The following is a 22,126-nucleotide window of genomic DNA, read 5'->3' on the forward strand; positions in this document are numbered from 1 at the left end:
CTACAGCCTCCGTGTTCACAGTAAACGCGTGTCAGAAGTTGCACAGAATTGCACACAATGTTCCAGTTTGTGCTCAGCAGACCAGAAATGTGCTGAAAACCATTAGAGGGAACATGGCTCCAGACAATCACAGATTATATAATTTGTAAGTCGCTCTGGATAAGAGCGTCTGCTAAATGACTTAAATGTAAATGTAAATATTAAAAAACGGCCACGGACACCAACACCTTTCTCCCAGCCAAGCTAAACACCCTTGCCAGCTTCAAGCAAAAAGGCCACCATCGCTCCTGAGGACTGTGAGCTCTCGTTCTCCATGAGTCTCACATTTAAGCGTGTTAACCCTCGCAAGGCTGCCGGCCCAGACAGCGTCCCCAGCCGTGTCCTCAGAGCAGATCCAGACCAGCTGGCTGGAATGTTTATGGACATATTCAATCTCTCCCCATCCCAGTCTGTTGTCCCCACTTGCTTCAATATGTCCACCATTGTTTCTGTATCTAAGAAAGCAAAGGTAACGGAACTAAATTACTATTGCCCCGTAGCACTCACTTACGTCATCATGAAGTCCTTTGAGAGGCTAGTTAAGGATCATATCACCTCCACCTTACCTCACACCCTAGACCCACTACAATTAGCATACCGGACCAACAGGTCCACAGAACTAAATTACTACCGCCCCGTAGCACTCACTTATGTCAGCATGAAGTCCTTTGAGAGGCTAGTTAAGGAGCATACTGCCCCAACAGGTCCACAGATCACACAATCGCCATCACACTGCCCTATCCCATTTGGACAAGAGGAATACCTGTGTAAAAATGCTGTTCATCAAATACAGCTCAGCATTCAACACCATAGCACCCTCCAAGCTCATCATTAAGCTTCGTGCCCTGGGTCTGAACCTTGCAAATGGGTCCTGGAGAGGTGATCGGTCCAACGCACCACCGGGGGCAAACTGCCTGCCCTCCAGGACATCTACAGCACCCGGTGTCACAGGAAGACCAAGAATATCCTTTATGGTCAGCTACCCGAGCTACGGTTCACCCCGCTACCATCTAGAAGGCAGAGACTGTACAGGTGTATCAAAGCTGTGACCGAGAGACTGAAAAACCACTTCTATCTCCAGGTAACCTGAATGTTAAATAGTCAAAACTAGCTGGCCTCCAGCCAGTACCCTGCCCTGAACCAGAGAAGTAGTTGGTTACTGCCCTATGTACATAAGTCATTGAACACTGGTCACTTGTATGTTTACATACAGATTTACCCACTTCATATGTATATACTGTATTCTAGTCAAGGCTCATCCTATATACAGTGGGGCAAAAAAGTATTTAGTCAGCCACCAATTGTGCAAGTTCCCCCACTTAAAAAGATGAGAGGCCTGTAATTTTCAGAAATCTTGCTTGTTTGTAGGTGACCAAATACTTATTTTCCACCATAATTTGCAAATAAAAATCCTACAATGTTATTTTCTGGATTTTTTTTCCCCCATAATTTTGTCAGTCATAGTTGAAGTGTACCTATGATGAAAATTACAGGCCTCATCTTTTTAAGTGGGAGAACTTGCACAATTGGTGTTAGGTATTGTTAGGTATTACTGCACTGTTAGAGCTAGAAAAATAAGCATTTCAGTGCACCTGCGATAACATATGCAAAATATGTTTACGGGACCAATAAAATGTAGTATGATTTAGTGCACTGCTTTTGACTGGGCCCCCTTTTTATGAATAGATTAAATGGATGGATTGATTGATTGACAGGTGGTGTACGAGGATGTGTTTCCTGATAAGTTCGGCACTCTGAAGAAGATGATCAAAGACCTAGCAGGAGGCCTGGTGTGGATCTATACTGAGAAGGCTGTCTTCAGGTTCGTTTACATGACATTTAGTTTTTTAGGCATTTAACAGACACTCGTGCCCAGAGAGACTTACAATTAGTGCATTCAATCAAGATCGACAAAACTTTCATCTAGCAGTCATTTTTTTTAATTTTTACAATAGCCAAAAAATCTGTGGAATCAGACTAGCTCTGCCATTAGTGACTGAACAAGGTTTAACTGTCATCTGTGGAATCAGACTATAAAGAACAGACAAAGTGAGTGTGACGGTACGTTTTTTTTTTCTTCCTCAATCCAGATACCACATCCAGAGAGAAGCCAGGGATGTGTGGCAGATGTACATGAGCATGAACAAGTTTGACCTGGCTAAGGAGTACTGCCGGGACCGGCCAGAGTGCATGGACATGGTCCTGGCTAAGGAGGCAGAACACTGCTTCCAGAACAAACGCTACTTGGAGAGCGCTAAATGCTACGCTCTGACCCAGAACTACTTCGAAGAGATTGCTTTGAAGTTTATCGAGGCAAAACAGGACGAGGCTCTGAAAGAGTTCCTGCTGAAGAAACTCAATAATTTAAAACAGGTATATGATGTCTTTGTAACCTAAGTTTTTACAATTCAAAACCATACAACTTTATTGTCTGTAACAGTGAGCAACTGAAGCTTGTCTTCTGCTCACTCCTCAACCTGCCAGATAGTTTTGTCTTTTGTGTGATCTGTTTTCAACATATTTTATACTTTTTTTCATCATGTTACCCCTGTTTGCAAAGTAACATTTCTTCTGGGGACAATAAAGATTGATTGATTGATTGAAACAGAGTGAGAAGACCCAGATCACCCTACTGGTCACTTGGCTGACTGAGCTCTACCTGAACCGCCTGGGGCTTCTCCAATCAGACGAGGGGAAACGTGGGTTGTTCCAGGAGACGCGTGATGAGTTCCGGAAGTTCTTCAGTAGCTCCAAACACAAGGAGTGTCTCTATAACAACCGAACGACCATCTATGACCTGCTGGCTAGCCACGGCAACGTGGACGACATGGTCTACTTCTCTGTCATCATGCAGGTATCTGTTGATGCTCTTTATCCAAGCTTGGGGCTCAATTTCTTTTCCAGTCAATTCAGAAAGTAATCCAAATTCCAACTCAAAATGTTCCTAATTTGAAAAGCATTGAAGAGAATCGGAATTGGAATTTCACTGTACTTCCTGAATTGTCTGGAATTGAAATACAATTGACCCCAGCCCTGCTATTCATGCGTGGTATTGTATTGTGTCATTTAGAGTGGTCTCTTTTGTTGGTCTTTAATGATGTGGCATGTTCAGGCCCCTTTATGTCTGCTGACTTTATTTTCAGTTTTCTAAAGTATGTATTATTATCTGCTGCTGTTTGACATGAAATAATCTGTCTATGTATCTCTCTAGGACTATGAGAGGGTGATCTCCCATCACTGTCAGCATGATGACTATAGCGCCGCCCTGGAGGTGCTCTCTAAGCACTGCGACGAGAAGCTCTTCTATAAGTTCTCTCCCATCCTCATGCAACACATACCTAAGAAGGTGATGCAATGATTTTATCTGCTTGCATTGAAATGTTTTTTTGTTGTTGTCTGTGTTCAAGTACATAAGAATTTGTTCTTAACTGACTTGCCTAGTTAAAGTATTGTATTTTTTAAATTCAGTTTGAAATACAATACCATACTCGATTGTCCATTTCTATGGCATGTGAAGTGCCTATGTATTTGTGAAAGAGAAATTGAATGAATAAAAAAATATTCTTGCCTAGTTAAATAAAATGTAAATAAAATAATAAATATACCTCAATCATAAGGTGGTGGACGCCTGGATCCAGATGGGTTCCAGGCTGGAACCTAAGAAGCTGATCCCAGCCCTGGTCAACTACAGTCAGATGGGCTCAACACAACAGGTCAACGAGACCATCCGCTACATGGAGTTCTGTGTCTACCAGCTCACTGTGACAGAAGAGGCCATACACAACTACCTGCTGTCCCTCTACGCCAAGTACAAACCTGAGAGTCTCTTGTTGTACCTGGAACAGGTAGGTTCAAGGTTGTGGCCGTCCCAAATGGTATCCTTTTCCCTCTATAGTACACTACTGTTGACCAGGGCCCATAGGGACTCAAACCATATGTCGATTGATAATTGTATAATATACTTGTATTTTTTATTTTTAGTAATGTCACGTTTTGCCCTATATTTGCTATTGTATACTTAGTTTCCTCTGGTAAGTGTTCTTGGGTATCTTGATCAAATATACACGAATTGTTAATTTATTATTAATTTTTAAAAAAGTGTTGTTTTTATTATTATTGACAGGCTGGTACCCACGCGTCATACATCCACTATGACTTAAAGTACACCCTGAGGCTGTGTGCTGAACATGGTTACCTCCAGGCCTGCGTTCTGGTCTATAAGATCATGGAGCTGTATGAGGAAGCTGTCGATCTGGCCTTGCAAGTGAGGATCTTGGCTAGTGTTTTGATGAATATGTAGCTAATTGATGACTATGTAATATTGGCAGGATGATGTAACAGCCACACATGCAAGATTTAAAGTGGAAGTGCAAATCGTGAGCTTACCTAATCTACACTGATTTGAAGTGGATTTAAAGAAGGGACCTCAATAAGGGCTCATTTCACCTGGTCAGTCTGTCATGGAAAGAGCAGGTGTTCCTAATGTTTTGTCCACTCAATACACATCGCTGTGAAGAAGTATTTGCCCCCCTTTTCTAAGTTTCTCTGCTTTTGTATATTTTTTGTGTGGCTGAGTTATCAGATATTCAACCAAAACCTAATATTAGAACAAATAAACACAACAATTATATACTTATTTAATTTATGTCATAAATAAAAAGTTATGCAACAACAAATGCCCCTGTGTGGAAAAAGTAATTACCCCTCTACACTCAATAACTGGTTGTGCCACCTTTTAGCTGCAATGACGCTTCCTGTAGTTGTTGATCAGTCTCTCATGTCACTGTGGAGGAATTTTGGTCCACTCATCCATGCAGAAGTGCTTTAACTCTGTGACTTTTGTGGGTTTTCAAGCATGAACTGCTTGTTTCAAGTCCTGCCACAACATATCAATTGGTATTAGGTCTGGACTTTGACTAGGCCGTTCCAAAAGGTCAAACGTGTTGCTTTTTAGCCATTTTCATGTAGACTTGATTGTGTGTTTTGGATCATTGTCTTGCTGCATGTAACCAGCTGCTCTACAGATTCAACTCAGACTGACGGCCTGACATTCTCCTGTAGAATTCTCTGATACAGCGCAGAATTCATGGTTCCTTCTATTAAGGCAAGTAGTCCAGGTCCTGAGGCAGCAAAACATCCCCAAACCATCACATTACCACCACAACGCTGGACCCCAAACCGTCACACTACCACCACCACTCTGGACCCCAAACCATCACATTACCACCACCACTCTGGACCCCAAACCATCACATTACCACCACCACTCTGGACCCCAAACCATCACATTACCACCACCACACTGGACCCCAAACCATCACACTACCACCACCACGCTGGACCCCAAACCATCACACTACCACCACCACGCTGGACCCCAAACCATCACATTACCACCACCACGCTGGACCCCAAACCGTCACATTACCACCACCACGCTGGACCCCAAACCGTCACACTACCACCACCACGCTGGACCCCAAACCATCACACTACCACCACCACGCTGGACCCCAAACCATCACACTACCACCACCACGCTGACCCCAAACCATCACACTACCACCACCACACTGGACCCCAAACCATCACATTACCACCACCAAACGCTTGACCACCACGCTATAAGGTTCTTACTGTGGAATTCAGCGTTAGTTTTTTTTTTTTTTGCCAAGGCATAATGGGACTCGTGTCAACCAATGTTTGAGGGGTTATTTGTAAACTCAGGGTCCACCATCTAATATTTGGTTTTGGTTAAAAATCTGATAACATTCAGTATTAAAAATTTGCAAAAATAGAGAAAATTAGAAACGGGGTCAAATCCATTTTCACGGCAAACAGTATGTTAAATCAGGGTCTGAAAGGGCATCTACTACCACGTGCATGTTGTTATTTTGGCATTACCACCAGCACGGGGGGCAAAACTTTCACATTAAACCAGCTGGTGTAACCTTTCCACCTGCTGACCCCTCTCCCTCTCCCAGCTGTGCTGTGGAGATTCATGATATATTACCACCAAAGGGACAAACCAGTAAATAATAATAATAAATTATAATTATTCCAGGTGGATGTGGACCTGGCCAAGTCATGGGCTGACCTGCCTGAGGATGATGAGGAGGGTTGAGGAAGAAGTTGTGGCTGAAGATCTGCTCAGTCATGTGGTGCAAATCCAGGAGAAGGATGTTGAAGAAGGCCATGAACTGTCTGTCCAGCTGTAACCTGCTCAAGATCTAAAGACATCCTGCCCTTCTTCCCGGACTTGCTGTCACCATGACCACTTCAAGGTTGTAGTGTTTAAGAAAATACATTGTATGTGGATGTATGTATGTATGACCTGCCTGAGGATGATGTATGTATGTATGTATGTATGTATGTATGTATGTATGTATGTATGTATGTATGTATGTATGTATGTACCTGTATCGAAGACATCCTGTATGTATGTATGTATGTTGTATGTATGTATTGTATGTATGTATGTATGTATGTATGTATGTATGTATGAGCTTTTGTTAAGCCCAAAGACACTTCTACACACCAGAGTAGTAATCAGACCTGGGTCTAGTATACTACCTAGGTTATATACTTAAGTTCAGTGTTCTTTTGAGGTGCGTTTCATTTACCTCGGAGCTTGCACTTTTGTGACTTCCGTTGGTTTCGTTGTACCAGGCAAATCACGAGCATATGTGTATATGATGAGTTGGAACCAAACAAATTTCCCCATGTAGGAAAATGTTAAGTTGACAAAGCTATATCCCTTCTTCCCTGCAGGAGGCTATCTGCAGCTCTTTAGAGGAGTACAACCAGCATATAGACGAGCTGAAGCAGGAGATGGAGGAGGCGACGGAGAGCGCCAAGCGGATCAGAGAGGACATCCAGGAGATGAGGAACAAGTACGGGGTGGTGGAGAACCAGGAGAAATGTGCTGCCTGCGACTTCCCCCTCCTCAACAGACCCTTCTATCTGTTCCTCTGTGGTCACATGTTCCACTACGACTGCCTCTTCCTGGAGGTCAGTGTGCAAATATGTTTTATTTGACCCTTGACCCTATTTCAAGAACAGTTGCCTAAAGATATATATATATATACCAGTAGGTCAGTAGCACACCATTTTACCTTAACTGTTGACCCTATTTCATAAAGAGATGGCTAACAATGTAACAATGCAAACAGAGTCATTGGATAATTACTACATATATTTGTAAATTATGTACACTACATACAGAAAGAAAATTAGTTAGATGGGGTATCCCCCCCAAAAATTCTCTATCTATCTCTTCATGAGATTCAAGAGTTAAATACCCATTTTATTATTCACCACCATATATGCACCTTCCATACTGTAACGGTGGATCTTTCCTCAGGTGACCCCTCACCTGTCCACCTACAAGCAGACTAAACTAGGTGAGCTGCAGAAGAAGTTGGCTGCAGCCACTCAGACCTCAAGTCTCGCCACCGCCCCGCCCCCAAGGAGAAGGAGGAGGGGGCGACACCGCCAGCCTGGGAAAAGAGAGTGCTGGAGTCAGCCGTGAGCAAATCAAGTCAGACATCGATGACATCATCGCGTTTGAATGCGTGTACTGCGGCGAGTTGATGATCAAGTCGATCGACAAGCCGTTTATTGATCCACAGAAGTTGGAGGAGGAGAAGTCCAGCTGGCTCTGAGTTAAATGGTTGGCGGCTTGGAGCTGAAATGAGCTAGGTCTGAAATGGACTGCCTGATATGAGGTGGGACAATTTGACTGAAAAAGGTCTGAAATTAGTGAAATGGGCTTTAACTGTCTGAACAGATGAGAAGTGAAATAGACTTGTGTGAAATGACTGAAATGCGCAGCGTGTGCTGTCTGAAATGGAACCGACCAGTGTGTACACTGTAGGCCAGGAAATCAGCTGTTATTCTCTTTGATAATGGGATGTACAGCCACAGCTGCACAGTGCCGGGCGATGGATACTCACAGGAGTGGGGAAGAATGCAGGCGCTCCTATATAAGCCCTATAAGTGTCTCTGTAACATGATATATTCTACAGACACTCTCTCTGCGAAGCTTAAAAAAACTGCACTATGTCGGGATCACACACCTTGGTTTATTAAACATTACAAGATCAGTTCCCTATCTTTTACACTCATCTGTCTAAATTAACAAATTAACCTGTGAAATGTTCTCTGAAATTGAATGCATATTTATAAATCTTCACTGGTATTAGATAGTTCCACTGGCTATTGACATGAATAGTGCTATAAAAAGGTATGTAAAGAACTACAGTTTTTGTTATTAGTGTCCTTTATGACATCATGAGAACTTTCTTCACACCTGTTTCATTGGCTGACAGTTTATGTTGTGACATCTGAGATCAGGTCAATGTAACCCACTTTTGGTTTGCAAAATGCACCTATGAAAATTAAACTAATCTTTAATTCTGTCTTTGGAATTGTTATTTCAAGTGTTTTGAATGTTATTATGAATTCTGAATGTTATGAATTCCTCTGATGGGTTCCCGAGTGGCGTAGCAGTCTAAGGCACTGTGTCTCAGTGCAAGAGGCGTCACTATAGTACCTGGTATGAATCCAGGCTGTATCACATCCCGCTGTGATTGGTTGTCCCATAGGGCGATGCACAATTGGCCCAGCATCGTCGGTTTGGCCAGAGCAGAACGTTATTGAAAATAAGAATTTATTTTTTACAGACTTGCCTAATAAAATAAAATGAGTCTCAGAATCTGAAAGCTGGGCTGGTGAATATGAAAATACAAAGTAATGGCAGTTAAGACACCTGGAGGATTTTATTGTGGGTTTAGGGGATTTAGTGAGATGCCTTCCTCTCATAAATATGCATAAATTGACGAGGACTGGCCAAGTAATTCAATGTTTACACTGTCATCAATGTATAGTAAACTATGAGATTGAAAAGTGAATGTGAAGTTTGTTTGGGATAAAGTAAAGCATCATATGTACACAAGGCTTCTTAAGGAGGATCGGGTACATATTGATGATGCTCTAATTTCTAAACAGTTCCACTGTAACACTTGTGCATTGTTTGCCATTTATAGCTCATATCAAATCAGTCATAAAATCTACACAATTTTCCGGAAAATGTAACAGACTCGCGATACTCGTAACGACTTTCCCCCTGTGAGTGACGTAACATGCAGCTCGGTAATCTTCGGGATTAACAGACTCTACCAATGGAGTTCGGATCGCAAACGATAATATGGCATAAATCATTTGAACTACTACTTATGGGCAACTCTCGCCAGAACTGACTCTAAAATACTTGTTACAATGTTTGTGTTGCTCTATTTCCGCAGCGATTCCTTTGAAGGGCAGATACGAAATCGTCACTCTCTCTGCATTCGATTAGTTTGCCTGTTCCCTGCTCTATCCTCGCCATGGCGCCGTGTCCCTGCTCCCTCAGTTACAGAAAGTGGCCGCCTCTCTGCTGCTGTCGACCCAAAGCTCACAGACTCACTCGTTGCCTAGACCCGCCATCTTGGAGTCAGAGAACTGAGAGTCGGCAGCAAGCTACGAGAGAGCGCAAAAGGGGGACACGGGGCCAAGGTGAGAAAGTGTTTCGGAGGTAATATGGTGAGGGAGCAATGGGGTAAGATGGCCGGGAGGGAGAAAGAATTAGATCGCGGGGATCCGAAAACAGAGGCTTCTGGACGCGACCCTCGTGTCTATTCAAGGGGACGGATAGGTACTGGAAATATTCCTAGGCCTCTCGCTGTAAACAAGCCAAAGTTGTGTATCACTCCAAAATGAATCGTATTACTAAAATACTCATATGTCCAGAGAAGGTTGGTAGCCTTAAAGGGGCAGAACCCATTTGAATAACTCAAAAAGAGTGAGTGGGAACTTCATACCTAATTAATTCAAAAAAAAAAAAAATGATCAGAAACGTATCAAGATTGACAGTTAGCCATTCAAATGTAACAAAGGCCGGGGTTTAGCAGACAGTCAAACGTGTCAAACTTAACCTGCTCTTTGAATAGGAATTCAGCTGGCCAATGCCTGTTCCTAACCACAACATATAATTACCTTGCTAACGTAGCTGCATACCTTGACCCTTGATATACATGTCATATCGTGTGTTGTGTAGCTAGCTAGCTAACGTTAGCCAGCTAGCTAACATGTCATACGAGCTTTGCTGGCCCACACAGCTAATGCTAAGTGCTAACAGGCTAAGGCTAGTATAAGCTAAATTATGGTAGCATCGCAACTTGCAGGCTAAACGTTGATTTTAGCGTTAAACTAGCCAGCTAATTCCCCGTTCAGTTAGACAGCTAGCTAGCTAATTTAGCTGAACATTCATTCATCAGTTGTGCTTTGCTCTGAGTGTTTACTGGCAGGCTAGCTACATTGTAACTCAGATTAGCTAGATTGTAGTACAGAGGCTTGATTCACTTTGCAGACACCTGATCTCATTATCACTCAATCATCTCTATGATTGAACCACTAAGTAAACCTACATTTTCCCCACACCTGCAATAGACATATATAAAGGATCTCCCTGAATAAAATTGTTTCTGTTTATATAAGTTACCTAGAAGTCCCCATTTCTTTTTACAGGTTAGTGGGAATCAAAGTATTTACATCCAGATTGGTGTTATGTGGCATGAGCCTCATACTCCTGTGGGAATTTGTGGACATTTCAAACGAGTTGTGACCATATAACCTTTATTTAACAAGGCAAGTCAGTTCTTATTTACAATGACGCCGGGCCAATTGTGAGCCACCTTATTGTGAGCCACCAAACACGGCCGGTTGTGATACATCCTGGATTCGAACCAGGGTGTCTGTAGTGACGCCTCTAGCACTGGGCACTCTAGCAGAGCCTTAGACCGCTGCGCCACCATTAATGAGTCCATAGGTTAGGTTCAGGATTGGGTTCATAGGTTAGGTTCAGGATTGGGTTCATAGGTTAGGTTCAGGATTGGGGTCATAGGTTAGGTTCAGGATTGGGGTCATAGGTTAGGTTCAGGATTGGGGTCATAGGTTAGGTTCAGGATTGGGCTCATAGGTTCGGTTCAGGATTGGGATCATAGGTTAGGTTCAGGATTGGGGTCAAAGAGTACCCCTAAGACCCTTCCCCAACCTCTGACTTAAGGTCTTGAAACATGCCTGTACATACCTATTCAAGCATATTTAGACTCAATTTCCTCTATCATCAGTTCAACATAAGCTCTTTCAATCTGATACATGAAAGTGCTTGAATGTCCACAGGTGGAATATGCTCATTAGTCAATTTTGACAGCTTTGATTGGTGTGGTGCAGTGTGTGACTTGTGGCTCTTTCTCTCTGTTTCAGGCCTTTCACATCTTCTGAACTGACAGTTGTGATTGGAGATAATGAGGATATCCATATCCCACATTAGAAAGGTTCCATTGTTTTGTTAATTTCTGCACAAACATATGTCGGTGTTATGTTGCATGCGGAGATGAGCTGTCAGGGAGACGACATGGAGGTCCTGACTGAAAAACACACAATCTTTAGCTGTAATATTACAACTTCTGCTCTACCCTCCACATTGGTTGCTCTCTCTTATCACACTCTCTCTCTCCATCTAAACCCCCTACCTCTCTCTCTCTCCATCTAAACCCCCTACCTCTCTCTCTCTCCATCTAAACCCCCTACCCCTCTCTCTCTCATCCATCTAAACCCCCTACCTCTCTCTCTCTCCATCTAAACCCCCTACCTCTCTCTCTCTCCATCTAAACCCCCTACCTCTCTTTCTCTCCCTCTCTCCCCCTTTCTCTTTTTGTCCTCCCCTTCTCTCGCCCAGTGAGTATCCCTACCTAGTAGGGCCTACAGGTCTCAGTCCTCCATGGCGTCTGGGGCTGGGCAGGCAGAGGCCGGCGATGGGGCAGCATGGTCGTCATCAGGCCTGGCCAAGCCTCTTCACCTTCAGCACCTGGAGAGATCCCTACGCCTTGACAGCTTCCTCCGCCAGACCGCCTCAGTCTTCAACAGAGACCTATCCAGGTAAAGTACAGTTATAGAGCCCCACTCTGGAGTTGTCATGACTCATAGTTATAGTACTCTATTTATAATGAACAGATACCTATTCAGGTAATATACCAGTGTTTATCCTATATTAATTTAGCCGCGGCGCCCCGCTGCTGCCCAAAAAAAAATATATTTTTAAAAAACAACACATTTTCGACTGAGAGGCTTGGATACTCAGGGATACCATTTGTATGTCTCTGCTTGCATTTTGAAGGTATACTGAGCACAAATATGAATGCAACACAGCATGCAGCAATTTAAAAGATTTTACTGAGTTACAGTTCAAAGAAGGAACTCAATCAATTGAAATAAATAAATTAGGCCCTAATCTATGGATTTTCAAATGAGTGGGCAGGGGTGTAGCCATGGGTGGGCCTGGGAGGGCATAGGGGGAGTTCCTTACTAACTAGCGTTAGACTACCAGTCAATGTGCTATGGGAACAGCTAGCAATTGCACTAAGCATAGTTAGCAACTTCCTTCAAACTGAAAGCAGAGACATACATTGTATCCATGAGTTCATCTGACTCTTAACGCTGCAATATGTCACTTTTTATTTGGACGACTCAAACAAATGCACATAGAAATGTGAGCTGTAGATCTGTCATTATTATTGAAAGCAAGTCTAAGAAGCGGTAGAGCTGTTCTATGTGCACTACTTCTGTAGTTCCCGGTATGTTTAGTTTTTTGGGTCTTTTACTTTCGGTTTTGGTACAACAGCTTCAAACAGCTGAAAATGCAATGATTCTCTACACCCCTCACACTCAAAGCCAGTTCCACTTCTTTATTTTTTTTCTTTGTTCCCCTCTAATCGGGGACTAATTTAGATCTGGGAACCAGGTGGGTGCAATTAATTATCCGGTATAACAGAACCAGCAGGTGCCGGACCTCGTAGGGCAGGGATGTCACTCATTCCATGGAGAGACTGGTGTCTGCTGGTTTTTCCTTTCAGTTAAGACATAGACAACCAGGTGAGGGAGTTCCTTACTGAGACCTAGACAACCAGAGGAGGGAGTTCCTTACTGAGACCTAGACAACCAGGTGAGGGAGTTCTTTACTGAGACCTAGACAACCAGGTGAGGGGAGTTCCTTACTGAGACCTAGACAACCAGGTGAGGGAGTTCCTTACTGAGACCTAGACAACCACCTAGACAACCAGGTGAGGGGAGTTCCTTACTGAGACCTAGACAACCAGGTGAGGGAGTTCCTTACTGAGACCTAGACAACCAGGTGAGGGGAGTTCCTTACTGAGACCTAGACAACCAGGTGAGGGGAGTTCCTTACTGAGACCTAGACAACCAGGGAGGGGAGTTCCTTACTGAGACCTAGACAACCAGGTGAGTGAGGGGAGTTCCTTACTGAGACCTAGACAACCAGGTGAGTGAGGGAGTTCCTTACTGAGACCTAGACAACCAGGTGAGACCTGAGGGGAGTTCCTTACTGAGACCTAGACAACCAGGTGAGTGAGACAACCAGGGAGTTCCTTACTGAGACCTAGACAACCAGGTGAGGGGAGTTCCTTACTGAGACCTAGACAACCAGGTGAGGGGAGTTCCTTACTGAGACCTAGACAACCAGGTGAGGGGAGTTCCTTACTGAGACCTAGACAACCAGGTGAGGGGAGTTCCTTACTGAGACCTAGACAACCAGGTGAGGGGGAGTTCCTTACTGAGACCTAGACAACCAGGTGAGTGGGGAGTTCCTTACTGAGACCTAGACAACCAGGTGAGGGGAGTTCCTTACTGAGACCTAGACAACTAGGTGTGGGGAGTTCCTTACTGAGACCTAGACAACCAGAGGAGGGGAGTTCCTTACTGAGACCTAGACAACCAGGTGAGTGAGGGGAGTTCCTTACTGAGACCTAGACAACCAGGTGAGTGAGGGAGTTCCTTACTGAGACCTAGACAACCAGGTGAGTGAGGGGAGTTCCTTACTGAGACCTAGACAACCAGGTGAGGGGAGTTCCACAAGGGAGGAGTGAAAACCCGCAGACACTCTGTCCATTGTGAAGGAGTTTGACGCGTGTTGTAGAGAAGGTTTTTCCCAAACTCGGTCCTAGGGGTCCTCCCTTGGTGAACCTTTTGTTTTTGCGCTTGCACTACAAAGCTGATTTAAATAACCAACTCATCAAGCTCAACTCATTATTTGAATCAGCTGTGTAGTGCTAGGGCACATTTTAAATGTGTCCCAACTGTGGGCCCCAGGCCCCTGCTCTACACTGTACTTGCATGTATTGTCACATAAACTGAAATTCGGCGAACTATTAGAATTTTAGCAACCTGGAAATGGCGGATTAGATTTGGTTTTGCATATTTCACCATTTTAATTGCCAAAATCTTGCACTATCCCTTTCAGAGTTACAGAGTTACAACTTATATTTGTAGCAAACAGAGGGAGCAGTTGTGTGAATGAGAGCCACGAGCGCACAGCCACCACTTGTGCCTGGAGTAGATGTTGTCTGTGCTTTATGACGTGACTGGGATGACTCTGGGCTCATGTGTACTTGTTTGTCATGTCACAGTGATGACAGCGACGATGGCGGATTAGGGGAGGGGCCTTCTCTGAGGCCGGTCAATCAGCACGCAGCCTTGGCGATAAAAGAGGAGTCATGTGACCTGGATGAGGAGGGGCTTGTTACCGAGGGCACCACCCTCAACGGAACTCCATCACAAGGTGAAATGGAGCTTAGGGAGAGTTCTGGAACATTCAAATAGTTGCATGCACCTTTAACAGTACATTTACATTACATTTAAGTCATTTAGCAGACGCTCTTATCCAGAGCGACTTACAAATTGGTGCCTTCACCTTATGACATGCAGTAGAACAGTCACTTTACAATAGTGGTGTACGCTCCCAGCTGTTGTGTATATATTCTGCTACAGGATATGCTTTAGTAGGGGTCTGGATTTTCAAGGTGTAATCTCAGTTTAATGGCCCACATTGACTCCATACCAAGTGCAATATCCTGGATCCATATACAAAATCTCACCCAGATCTTTTATTCAAAGACGTTTGATTTCCCTTCACGCTCCTTTTAATTCTCCACAGAACACAAGGAAGACAAAGCCAGTCTATACAACTTCTCCAAACTCAAGAAGAGCAGGAAATGGCTCAAGGTACTTTTCATTGATTCATGATTTAGTGTATTAACGTTCAGGACTACAAAACCAAGTCCTGAACCAAAACAAATTATCATGTTTTTTTAGTCCAGAACTAGACTTAATCTGTGTCCAGGAAACCAGTCTGTTGTGGTGAATATAGAGAGACAGCACCCCACTATATCTGAATTGCCCCCCCTCCCCCATAGAGTATCCTGTTGAGCGACGACACCAGTGAGTCAGACACAGAGGACTCTGACTTCAGTCTGTCCAGAGAAGAGCTACAGGACATGCTCAGACTGCACCAGTTCACCAGGGAGCACCAGAACAAGTTCCACAACGACAGAGAGGTACGTACACACACACACACACACGTCGAGACATACACACACACACACACACACACAGACATACACACACACACACACACACACACACACACACACACACACACACACACACACACACACACACACACACACACACACACACACACACACACACACACACACGTCGAGACACACACACACACACACACGTCGAGACACACACACACACACACACGTCGAGACATACACACACACACACACACGTCGAGACACACACACACACACACACACGTCGAGACACACACACACACACACACACGTCGAGACACACACACACACACACACACACACACACACACACACACACACACACACACACACACGTCGAGACACACACACACACACGTCGAGACACACACACACACACACACACGTCGAGACACACACACACACACACGTCGAGACACACACACACACACACACACACACACACACACACGAGACACACACACACACACACACGTCGAGACACACACACACACACACAGACACACACACACACACACACACACACACACACACACACACACACACACACACACGTCGAGACATACACACACACACACACACACACACGTCGAGACATACACACACACACACACACACACACACGTCGAGACATACACACACACACACACGTCGAGACATACATACACACGCACACACGTCGAGACACACACACACGCCGAGACACACACACACACACACACACACACACACACACACACACACACACACACACACACACACACACACACACACACACACACACACACACACACACACACGTCGAGACGTAAACACAGGCATGCGTGTGCATAACACAACTATGTTATTTCTTGATGTATAGTGAGGACCACTGCAGCCACACGACCGTCACTACTATTGTGCTCGTTGTGATGACTGAACAACGATGACTCTATAGCGATGTGTTTTGATTTGTTTTTGCATGGACATTACCATTGAGGACTTCCACTATTTTAAAGTAGTCAACTGGTTGGGAGGGATCAGCCAATGATCAGAGCTTGCCCGAGAGGAGAAGGGAATATGGAGGACTACATATATTATTGGAAACCAATGTGACATTTTTGGGACAGCAGGTAGCCTAGTGGTTAGAGATAGGTGACCTAGTGGTTAGAGGCAGGTAGCCTAGTGGTTAGAGATAGGTGACCTAGTGGTTAGAGGCAGGTGACCTAGTGGTTAGAGGCAGGTGACCTAGTGGTTAGAGGCAGGTGACCTAGTGGTTAGAGGCAGGTGACCTAGTGGTTAGAGGCAGGTGACCTAGTGGTTGGAGGCAGGTGACCTAGTGGTTGGAGGCAGGTGACCTAGTGGTTGGAGGCAGGTGACCTAGTGGTTGGAGGCAGGTGACCTAGTGGTTGGAGGCAGGTGACCTAGTGGTTGGAGGCAGGTGACCTAGTGGTTGGAGGCAGGTGACCTAGTGGTTGGAGGCAGGTGACCTAGTGGTTGGAGGCAGGTGACCTAGTGGTTGGAGGCAGGTGACCTAGTGGTTGGAGGCAGGTGACCTAGTGGTTGGAGGCAGGTGACCTAGTGGTTGGAGGCAGGTGGCCTAGTGGTTGGAGGCAGGCGGCCTAGTGGTTGGAGGCAGGCGGCCTAGTGGTTGGAGGCAGGCGGCCTAGTGGTTGGAGGCAGGCGGCCTAGTGGTTGGAGGCAGGCGGCCTAGTGGTTGGAGGCAGGCGGCCTAGTGGTTGGAGGCAGGCGGCCTAGTGGTTGGAGGCAGGCGGCCTAGTGGTTGGAGGCAGGCGGCCTAGTGGTTGGAGGCAGGCGGCCTAGTGGTTGGAGGCAGGCGGCCTAGTGGTTGGAGGCAGGCGGCCTAGTGGTTGGAGGCAGGCGGCCTAGTGGTTGGAGGCAGGCGGCCTAGTGGTTGGAGGCAGGCGGCCTAGTGGTTAGAGCGTTGGGCCAGTAACCGAGAGGTTAGTAGATCGAATCTCCGAGATGACATGGTCAAAATCTGTCGTTCTGCCCCTGAACAAGGCAGTTAACCCACTGTTCCTAGGCTGTCATTGAAAATAAGAATTTGTTCTTATTAACTGTCTTGCCTAGTTAAATAAACGTTAAATTAAAAATAGAATAAAAAAAGTATGTTGTCTTCAAATTGGTTTGCTTAGTTTGTAAATTGGCATTAGTCTTAATCACCGCCATCTAGTGGCCACAAATGAATGACATACAAGATGTGGTTCAGGACTCCAGACCTATTAGTGTTTTCAAACATCAAAAGAAGGAGAAAATTGACTACATTTTTAAAATGGCAATAGCCTGAATGGCGCTGCCCATGTTGTCACAGTCACCATAAAGGCACAGATACAAACTTGACATCTCTACACGTCTGCTCCTCTAAATGCCAGTTTGTAACCCTCTCCTCTCAGCTGCAGCAGTATCAGTACTATAGTACAGGACTGCTCTCCTCCCATGACCCTTTCCACGAACAACAGCGCCACCTGCTGGGCCCCAAGAAGAAGAAGATCAAGGAGGAGAAGAAATTCAAGGGTAAGAAACGCAGTTTATTTATTTATTTATAACGGTCTTTCTTTGCTTTGTTTGAATGTGTATTTTTATGGATGATTGTTCCCACCAACCTATTAATTTTTTTTTTCTAGAGGGAATCGTATAGATTTTTAATACTGCTACTAGTGAACAGGTTTACTTGCGTCCTGGAAAATGTCACGTTGGTTTCCAATAATGGATGTACCTGTCCATATTCCCTTCTCTTCTCAGGCAAGTTGAAGAAGGGCAAGAGGAAAAAGAAGAGAGGGGAAGGGGAGTTCTCAGGCGAGGGGCGGCCACATGTCACCAAGATCTTCGCCAAGTTTTCCCATGATGCCCCTCTTCCCATGTTGAAGAAGAAACACCTGACCGTAGAGCAGCTGAACGCACGGCGACGGAAAGTCTGGCTCACCATCGCCAAGAAGGAGTGCCCCAAGGTACGCTGGGTAGTGTAGTCTGAGAGGTCTTACAGGAGTCGGAATGGTAACTGTAGGAGTGGATGAATATCTTTGTAAATATGTGAGTTGTTGTTGTTGTGAATTGAGCCCTTATCCATAAAGCGTCTCAGAGTAGGAGTGCTGATCTGGGATCAGTTTAGCCTTTTACATCATAGTCAATGAGATTATATGGACAGATCCTAGATCAGAATCAATAGGATTAAATGGACAGATCCTAGATCAGAATCAATAGGATTATATGGACAGATCCTAGATCAGAATCAATAGGATTATATGGACAGATCCTAGATCAGAATCAATAGGATTATATGGACAGATCCTAGGGGCTCCCGAGTGGCGCAGCATCTCGGTGCTAGAGGTATGGGTGTGAAGTGACGTATTCGTGGGTATGAAGTGACGTATTCATGGGTATGAAGTGACGTATTCGTGGGTATGAAGTGACGTATTCGTGGCTATGAAGTGACATATTCGTGGGTATGAAGTGACGTATTCATGGGTATGAAGTGACGTATTCATGGGTATGAAGTGACGTATTCACGTGAATGGGTATGAGGTGACGTATTCATGGGTATGAAGTGACATATTCATGGGTATGAAGTGACGTATTCGCGGGTGTGAAGTGACTTATTCGTGGGTATGAAGTGACGTATTCATGGGTATGAAGTGACGTATTCATGAGAATGCAGTGACGTATTCACGTGAATGGGTATGAAGTGACGTATTCATGGGAAGTGACGTATTCATGGGTATGAAGTGATGTATTCATGGGTATGAAGTGACGTATTCACGTGAATGGGTATGAAGTGATGTATTCATGGGTATGAAGTGACGTATTCATGGGTATGAAGTGACGTATTCACGTGAATGGGTATGAAGTGATGTATTCATGGGTATGAAGTGACGTATTCATGGGTATGAAGTGACGTATTCATGGGTATGAAGTGACGTATTCATGGGTATGAAGTGACGTATTCATGGGAAGTGACGTATTCATGGAAAGTGACGTATTCATGGGTATGAAGTGACGTATTCATGGGTATGAAGTGACGTATTCACGTGAATGGGTATGAAGTGACGTATTCATGGGTATGAAGTGACGTATTCATGGGTATGAAGTGACGTATTCATGGGTATGAAGTGACGTATTCATGGGTATGAAGTGACGTATTCATGGGTATGAAGTGACGTATTCACGTGAATGGGTATGAAGTGACGTATTCACGTGAATGGGTATGAAGTGACGTATTCATGGGTATGAAGTGACGTATTCATGGGTATGAAGTGACGTATTCACGTGAATGGGTATGAAGTGATATGAAGTATTCATAATTGCATAATCTTTCTTTAGGCATTCAAGCAAAAAGCATCAGCGAAGAACTTCGTCCTTACCAATGCCAAAAAGGTAAACTGCTTTTAAGCCTTTCCTGACCTATTAAAAGCTAGTGTCTGTATGTGTAGTTGTTTGAAAGACTATCCCTGTGTAAAAGTGTCTGTGTTTTACCTGAGACAAATTCTGTGTCTAGTTTTTCTGTATATTTTACTTCAAACTAAATGTCTGTATGTGTTCTATTTTCTTTGTGTGTGTGTGTGTGTTCTCGTCTCCAGCTGGCCCACCAGTGTGTCTGATTTTAACAGATTAATGAGATGGTACTGAGTTATCTCCTCTTCGTCTCCAGCTGGCCCACCAGTGTCTGTCTGACCTTAACTCAGTACCATGTCATTAATCTGTTATCTCCTCTTTGTCTCTAGCTGGCCCACCAGTGTCTGTCTGACCTTAACTCAGTACCATCTCATTAATCTGTTATCTCCTCTTTGTCTCTAGCTGGCCCACCAGTGTCTGTCTGACCTTAACTCAGTACCATCTCATTAATCTGTTATCTCCTCTTTGTCTCTAGCTGGCCCACCAGTGTCTGTCTGACCTTAACTCAGTACCATGTCATTAATCTGTTATCTCCTCTTCGTCTCTAGCTGGCCCACCAGTGTCTGTCTGATCTTAACTCAGTACCATGTCATTAATCTGTTATCTCCTCTTCCGTCTCTAGCTGGCCCACCAGTGTCTGTCTGATCTTAACTCAGTACCATCTCATTAATCTGTTATCTCCTCTTCCGTCTCCAGCTGGCCCACCAGTGTCTGTCTGATCTTAACTCAGTACCATGTCATTAATCTGTTATCTCCTCTTCGTCTCTAGCTGGCCCACCAGTGTCTGTCTGATCTTAACTCAGTACCATCTCATTAATCTGTTATCTCCTCTTCGTCTCTAGCTGGCCCACCAGTGTCTGTCTGATCTTAACTCAGTACCATCTCATTAATCTGTTATCTCCTCTTCGTCTCTAGCTGGCCCACCAGTGTCTGTCTGATCTTAACTCAGTACCATCTCATTAATCTGTTATCTCCTCTTCCGTCTCTAGCTGGCCCACCAGTGTCTGTCTGATCTTAACTCAGTACCATGTCATTAATCTGTTATCTCCTCTTCCGTCTCCAGCTGGCTCACCAGTGTCTGTCTGATCTTAACTCAGTACCATGTCATTAATCTGTTATCTCCTCTTCCGTCTCCAGCTGGCCCACCAGTGTATGCGTGAGGTACGTAGGGCAGCCATCCAAGCCCAGAAGAACTGTAAAGAAACACTTCCCCGGGCCAGGAGACTGACCAAGGAGATGACGCTCTACTGGAAGAAATATGAGAAGGTGGAGAAGGAACATAGGAAGAGAGCCGAGAAAGAGGCTCTGGAGCAACGCAAACTGGACGAGGAGCTGAGAGAGGTGAGACTGGGAAACACACACTGCTCCTACCACGTCAGAAACATGACGAGGAGCTGAGAGAGGTGAGACTGGGAAACACACTGCTCCTACCACGTCAGAAACATGACGAGGAGATGAGAGAGGTGAGACTGGGAAACACACACTGCTCCTACCACGTCAGAAACATGACGAGGAGCTGAGAGAGGTGAGACTGGGAAACACACACTGCTCCTACCACGTCAGAAACATGACGAGGAGATGAGAGAGGTGAGACTGGGAAACACACACTGCTCCTACCACGTCAGAAACATAACGAGGAGATGAGAGAGGTGAGACTGGGGAACACACACTGCTCCTACCACGTCAGAAACATGACGAGGAGATGAGAGAGGTGAGACTGGGAAACACACACTGCTCCTACCACGTCAGAAACATGACGAGGAGATGAGAGAGGTGAGACTGGGGAACACACACTGCTCCTACCACGTCAGAAACATGACGAGGAGATGAGATGAGGTGAGACTGGGAAACACACACTGCTCCTACCACGTCAGAAACATGGGGAACACACACTGGTCAGAAACATAACGGAGGAGGAGATGAGAGAGGTGAGACTGGGAAACACACACTGCTCCTACCACGCCAGAAACATGACGAGGAGCTGAGAGAGGTGAGACTGGGAAACACACACTGCTCCTACCACGTCAGAAACATAACGAGGAGGTGAGACTGGGGAACACACACTGCTCCTACCACGTCAGAAACATGACGAGGAGCTGAGAGAGGTGAGACTGGGAAACACACACTGCTCCTACCACGTCAGAAACATGACGAGGAGCTGAGAGAGGTGAGACTGGGAAACACACACTGCTCCTACCACGTCAGAAACATGACGAGGT

The 22,126-nt window shown here is 45.0% G+C and overlaps 1 protein-coding gene and 1 pseudogene across 3 annotated transcripts in view; both read left to right on the plus strand.

Annotated features, from left to right (window-relative positions):
* LOC123995415 overlaps positions 1-8,459 on the plus strand; it is a 32,709-nt pseudogene extending 24,250 nt beyond the window's left edge. Inside the window, exons 8-16 of the transcript XR_006831823.1 lie at positions 1,755-1,861; positions 2,130-2,412; positions 2,648-2,893; positions 3,251-3,385; positions 3,657-3,884; positions 4,163-4,303; positions 6,104-6,323; positions 6,811-7,050; positions 7,403-8,459. The product of XR_006831823.1 is annotated as a vacuolar protein sorting-associated protein 18 homolog (transcript). The remainder of the gene's footprint in view (positions 1-1,754; positions 1,862-2,129; positions 2,413-2,647; positions 2,894-3,250; positions 3,386-3,656; positions 3,885-4,162; positions 4,304-6,103; positions 6,324-6,810; positions 7,051-7,402) is intronic.
* A 974-nt stretch (positions 8,460-9,433) lies between these two features.
* Positions 9,434-22,126, plus strand: part of ino80 (INO80 complex ATPase subunit) — a 107,049-nt gene continuing 94,356 nt past the window's right edge. The window contains exons 1-10 of one of the 2 annotated variants that reach the window (XM_046299006.1): positions 9,434-9,594; positions 11,344-11,414; positions 11,819-12,018; positions 14,562-14,713; positions 15,089-15,156; positions 15,348-15,488; positions 17,912-18,032; positions 18,261-18,466; positions 19,836-19,889; positions 21,045-21,248. In XM_046299006.1, coding sequence (XP_046154962.1) covers positions 11,861-12,018; positions 14,562-14,713; positions 15,089-15,156; positions 15,348-15,488; positions 17,912-18,032; positions 18,261-18,466; positions 19,836-19,889; positions 21,045-21,248 — 1,104 coding nt within the window. In that variant the 5' untranslated portion in view covers positions 9,434-9,594; positions 11,344-11,414; positions 11,819-11,860. Of the gene's footprint in view, positions 9,734-11,343; positions 11,415-11,818; positions 12,019-14,561; positions 14,714-15,088; positions 15,157-15,347; positions 15,489-17,911; positions 18,033-18,260; positions 18,467-19,835; positions 19,890-21,044; positions 21,249-22,126 lie in introns of both variants that reach the window. The other variant, XM_046299008.1, reaches the window with a different exon arrangement.

The sequence above is a fragment of the Oncorhynchus gorbuscha genome, linkage group LG14, assembly GCF_021184085.1.
Source record: "Oncorhynchus gorbuscha isolate QuinsamMale2020 ecotype Even-year linkage group LG14, OgorEven_v1.0, whole genome shotgun sequence".
In the NCBI taxonomy this organism is placed as follows: domain Eukaryota; kingdom Metazoa; phylum Chordata; class Actinopteri; order Salmoniformes; family Salmonidae; genus Oncorhynchus; species Oncorhynchus gorbuscha.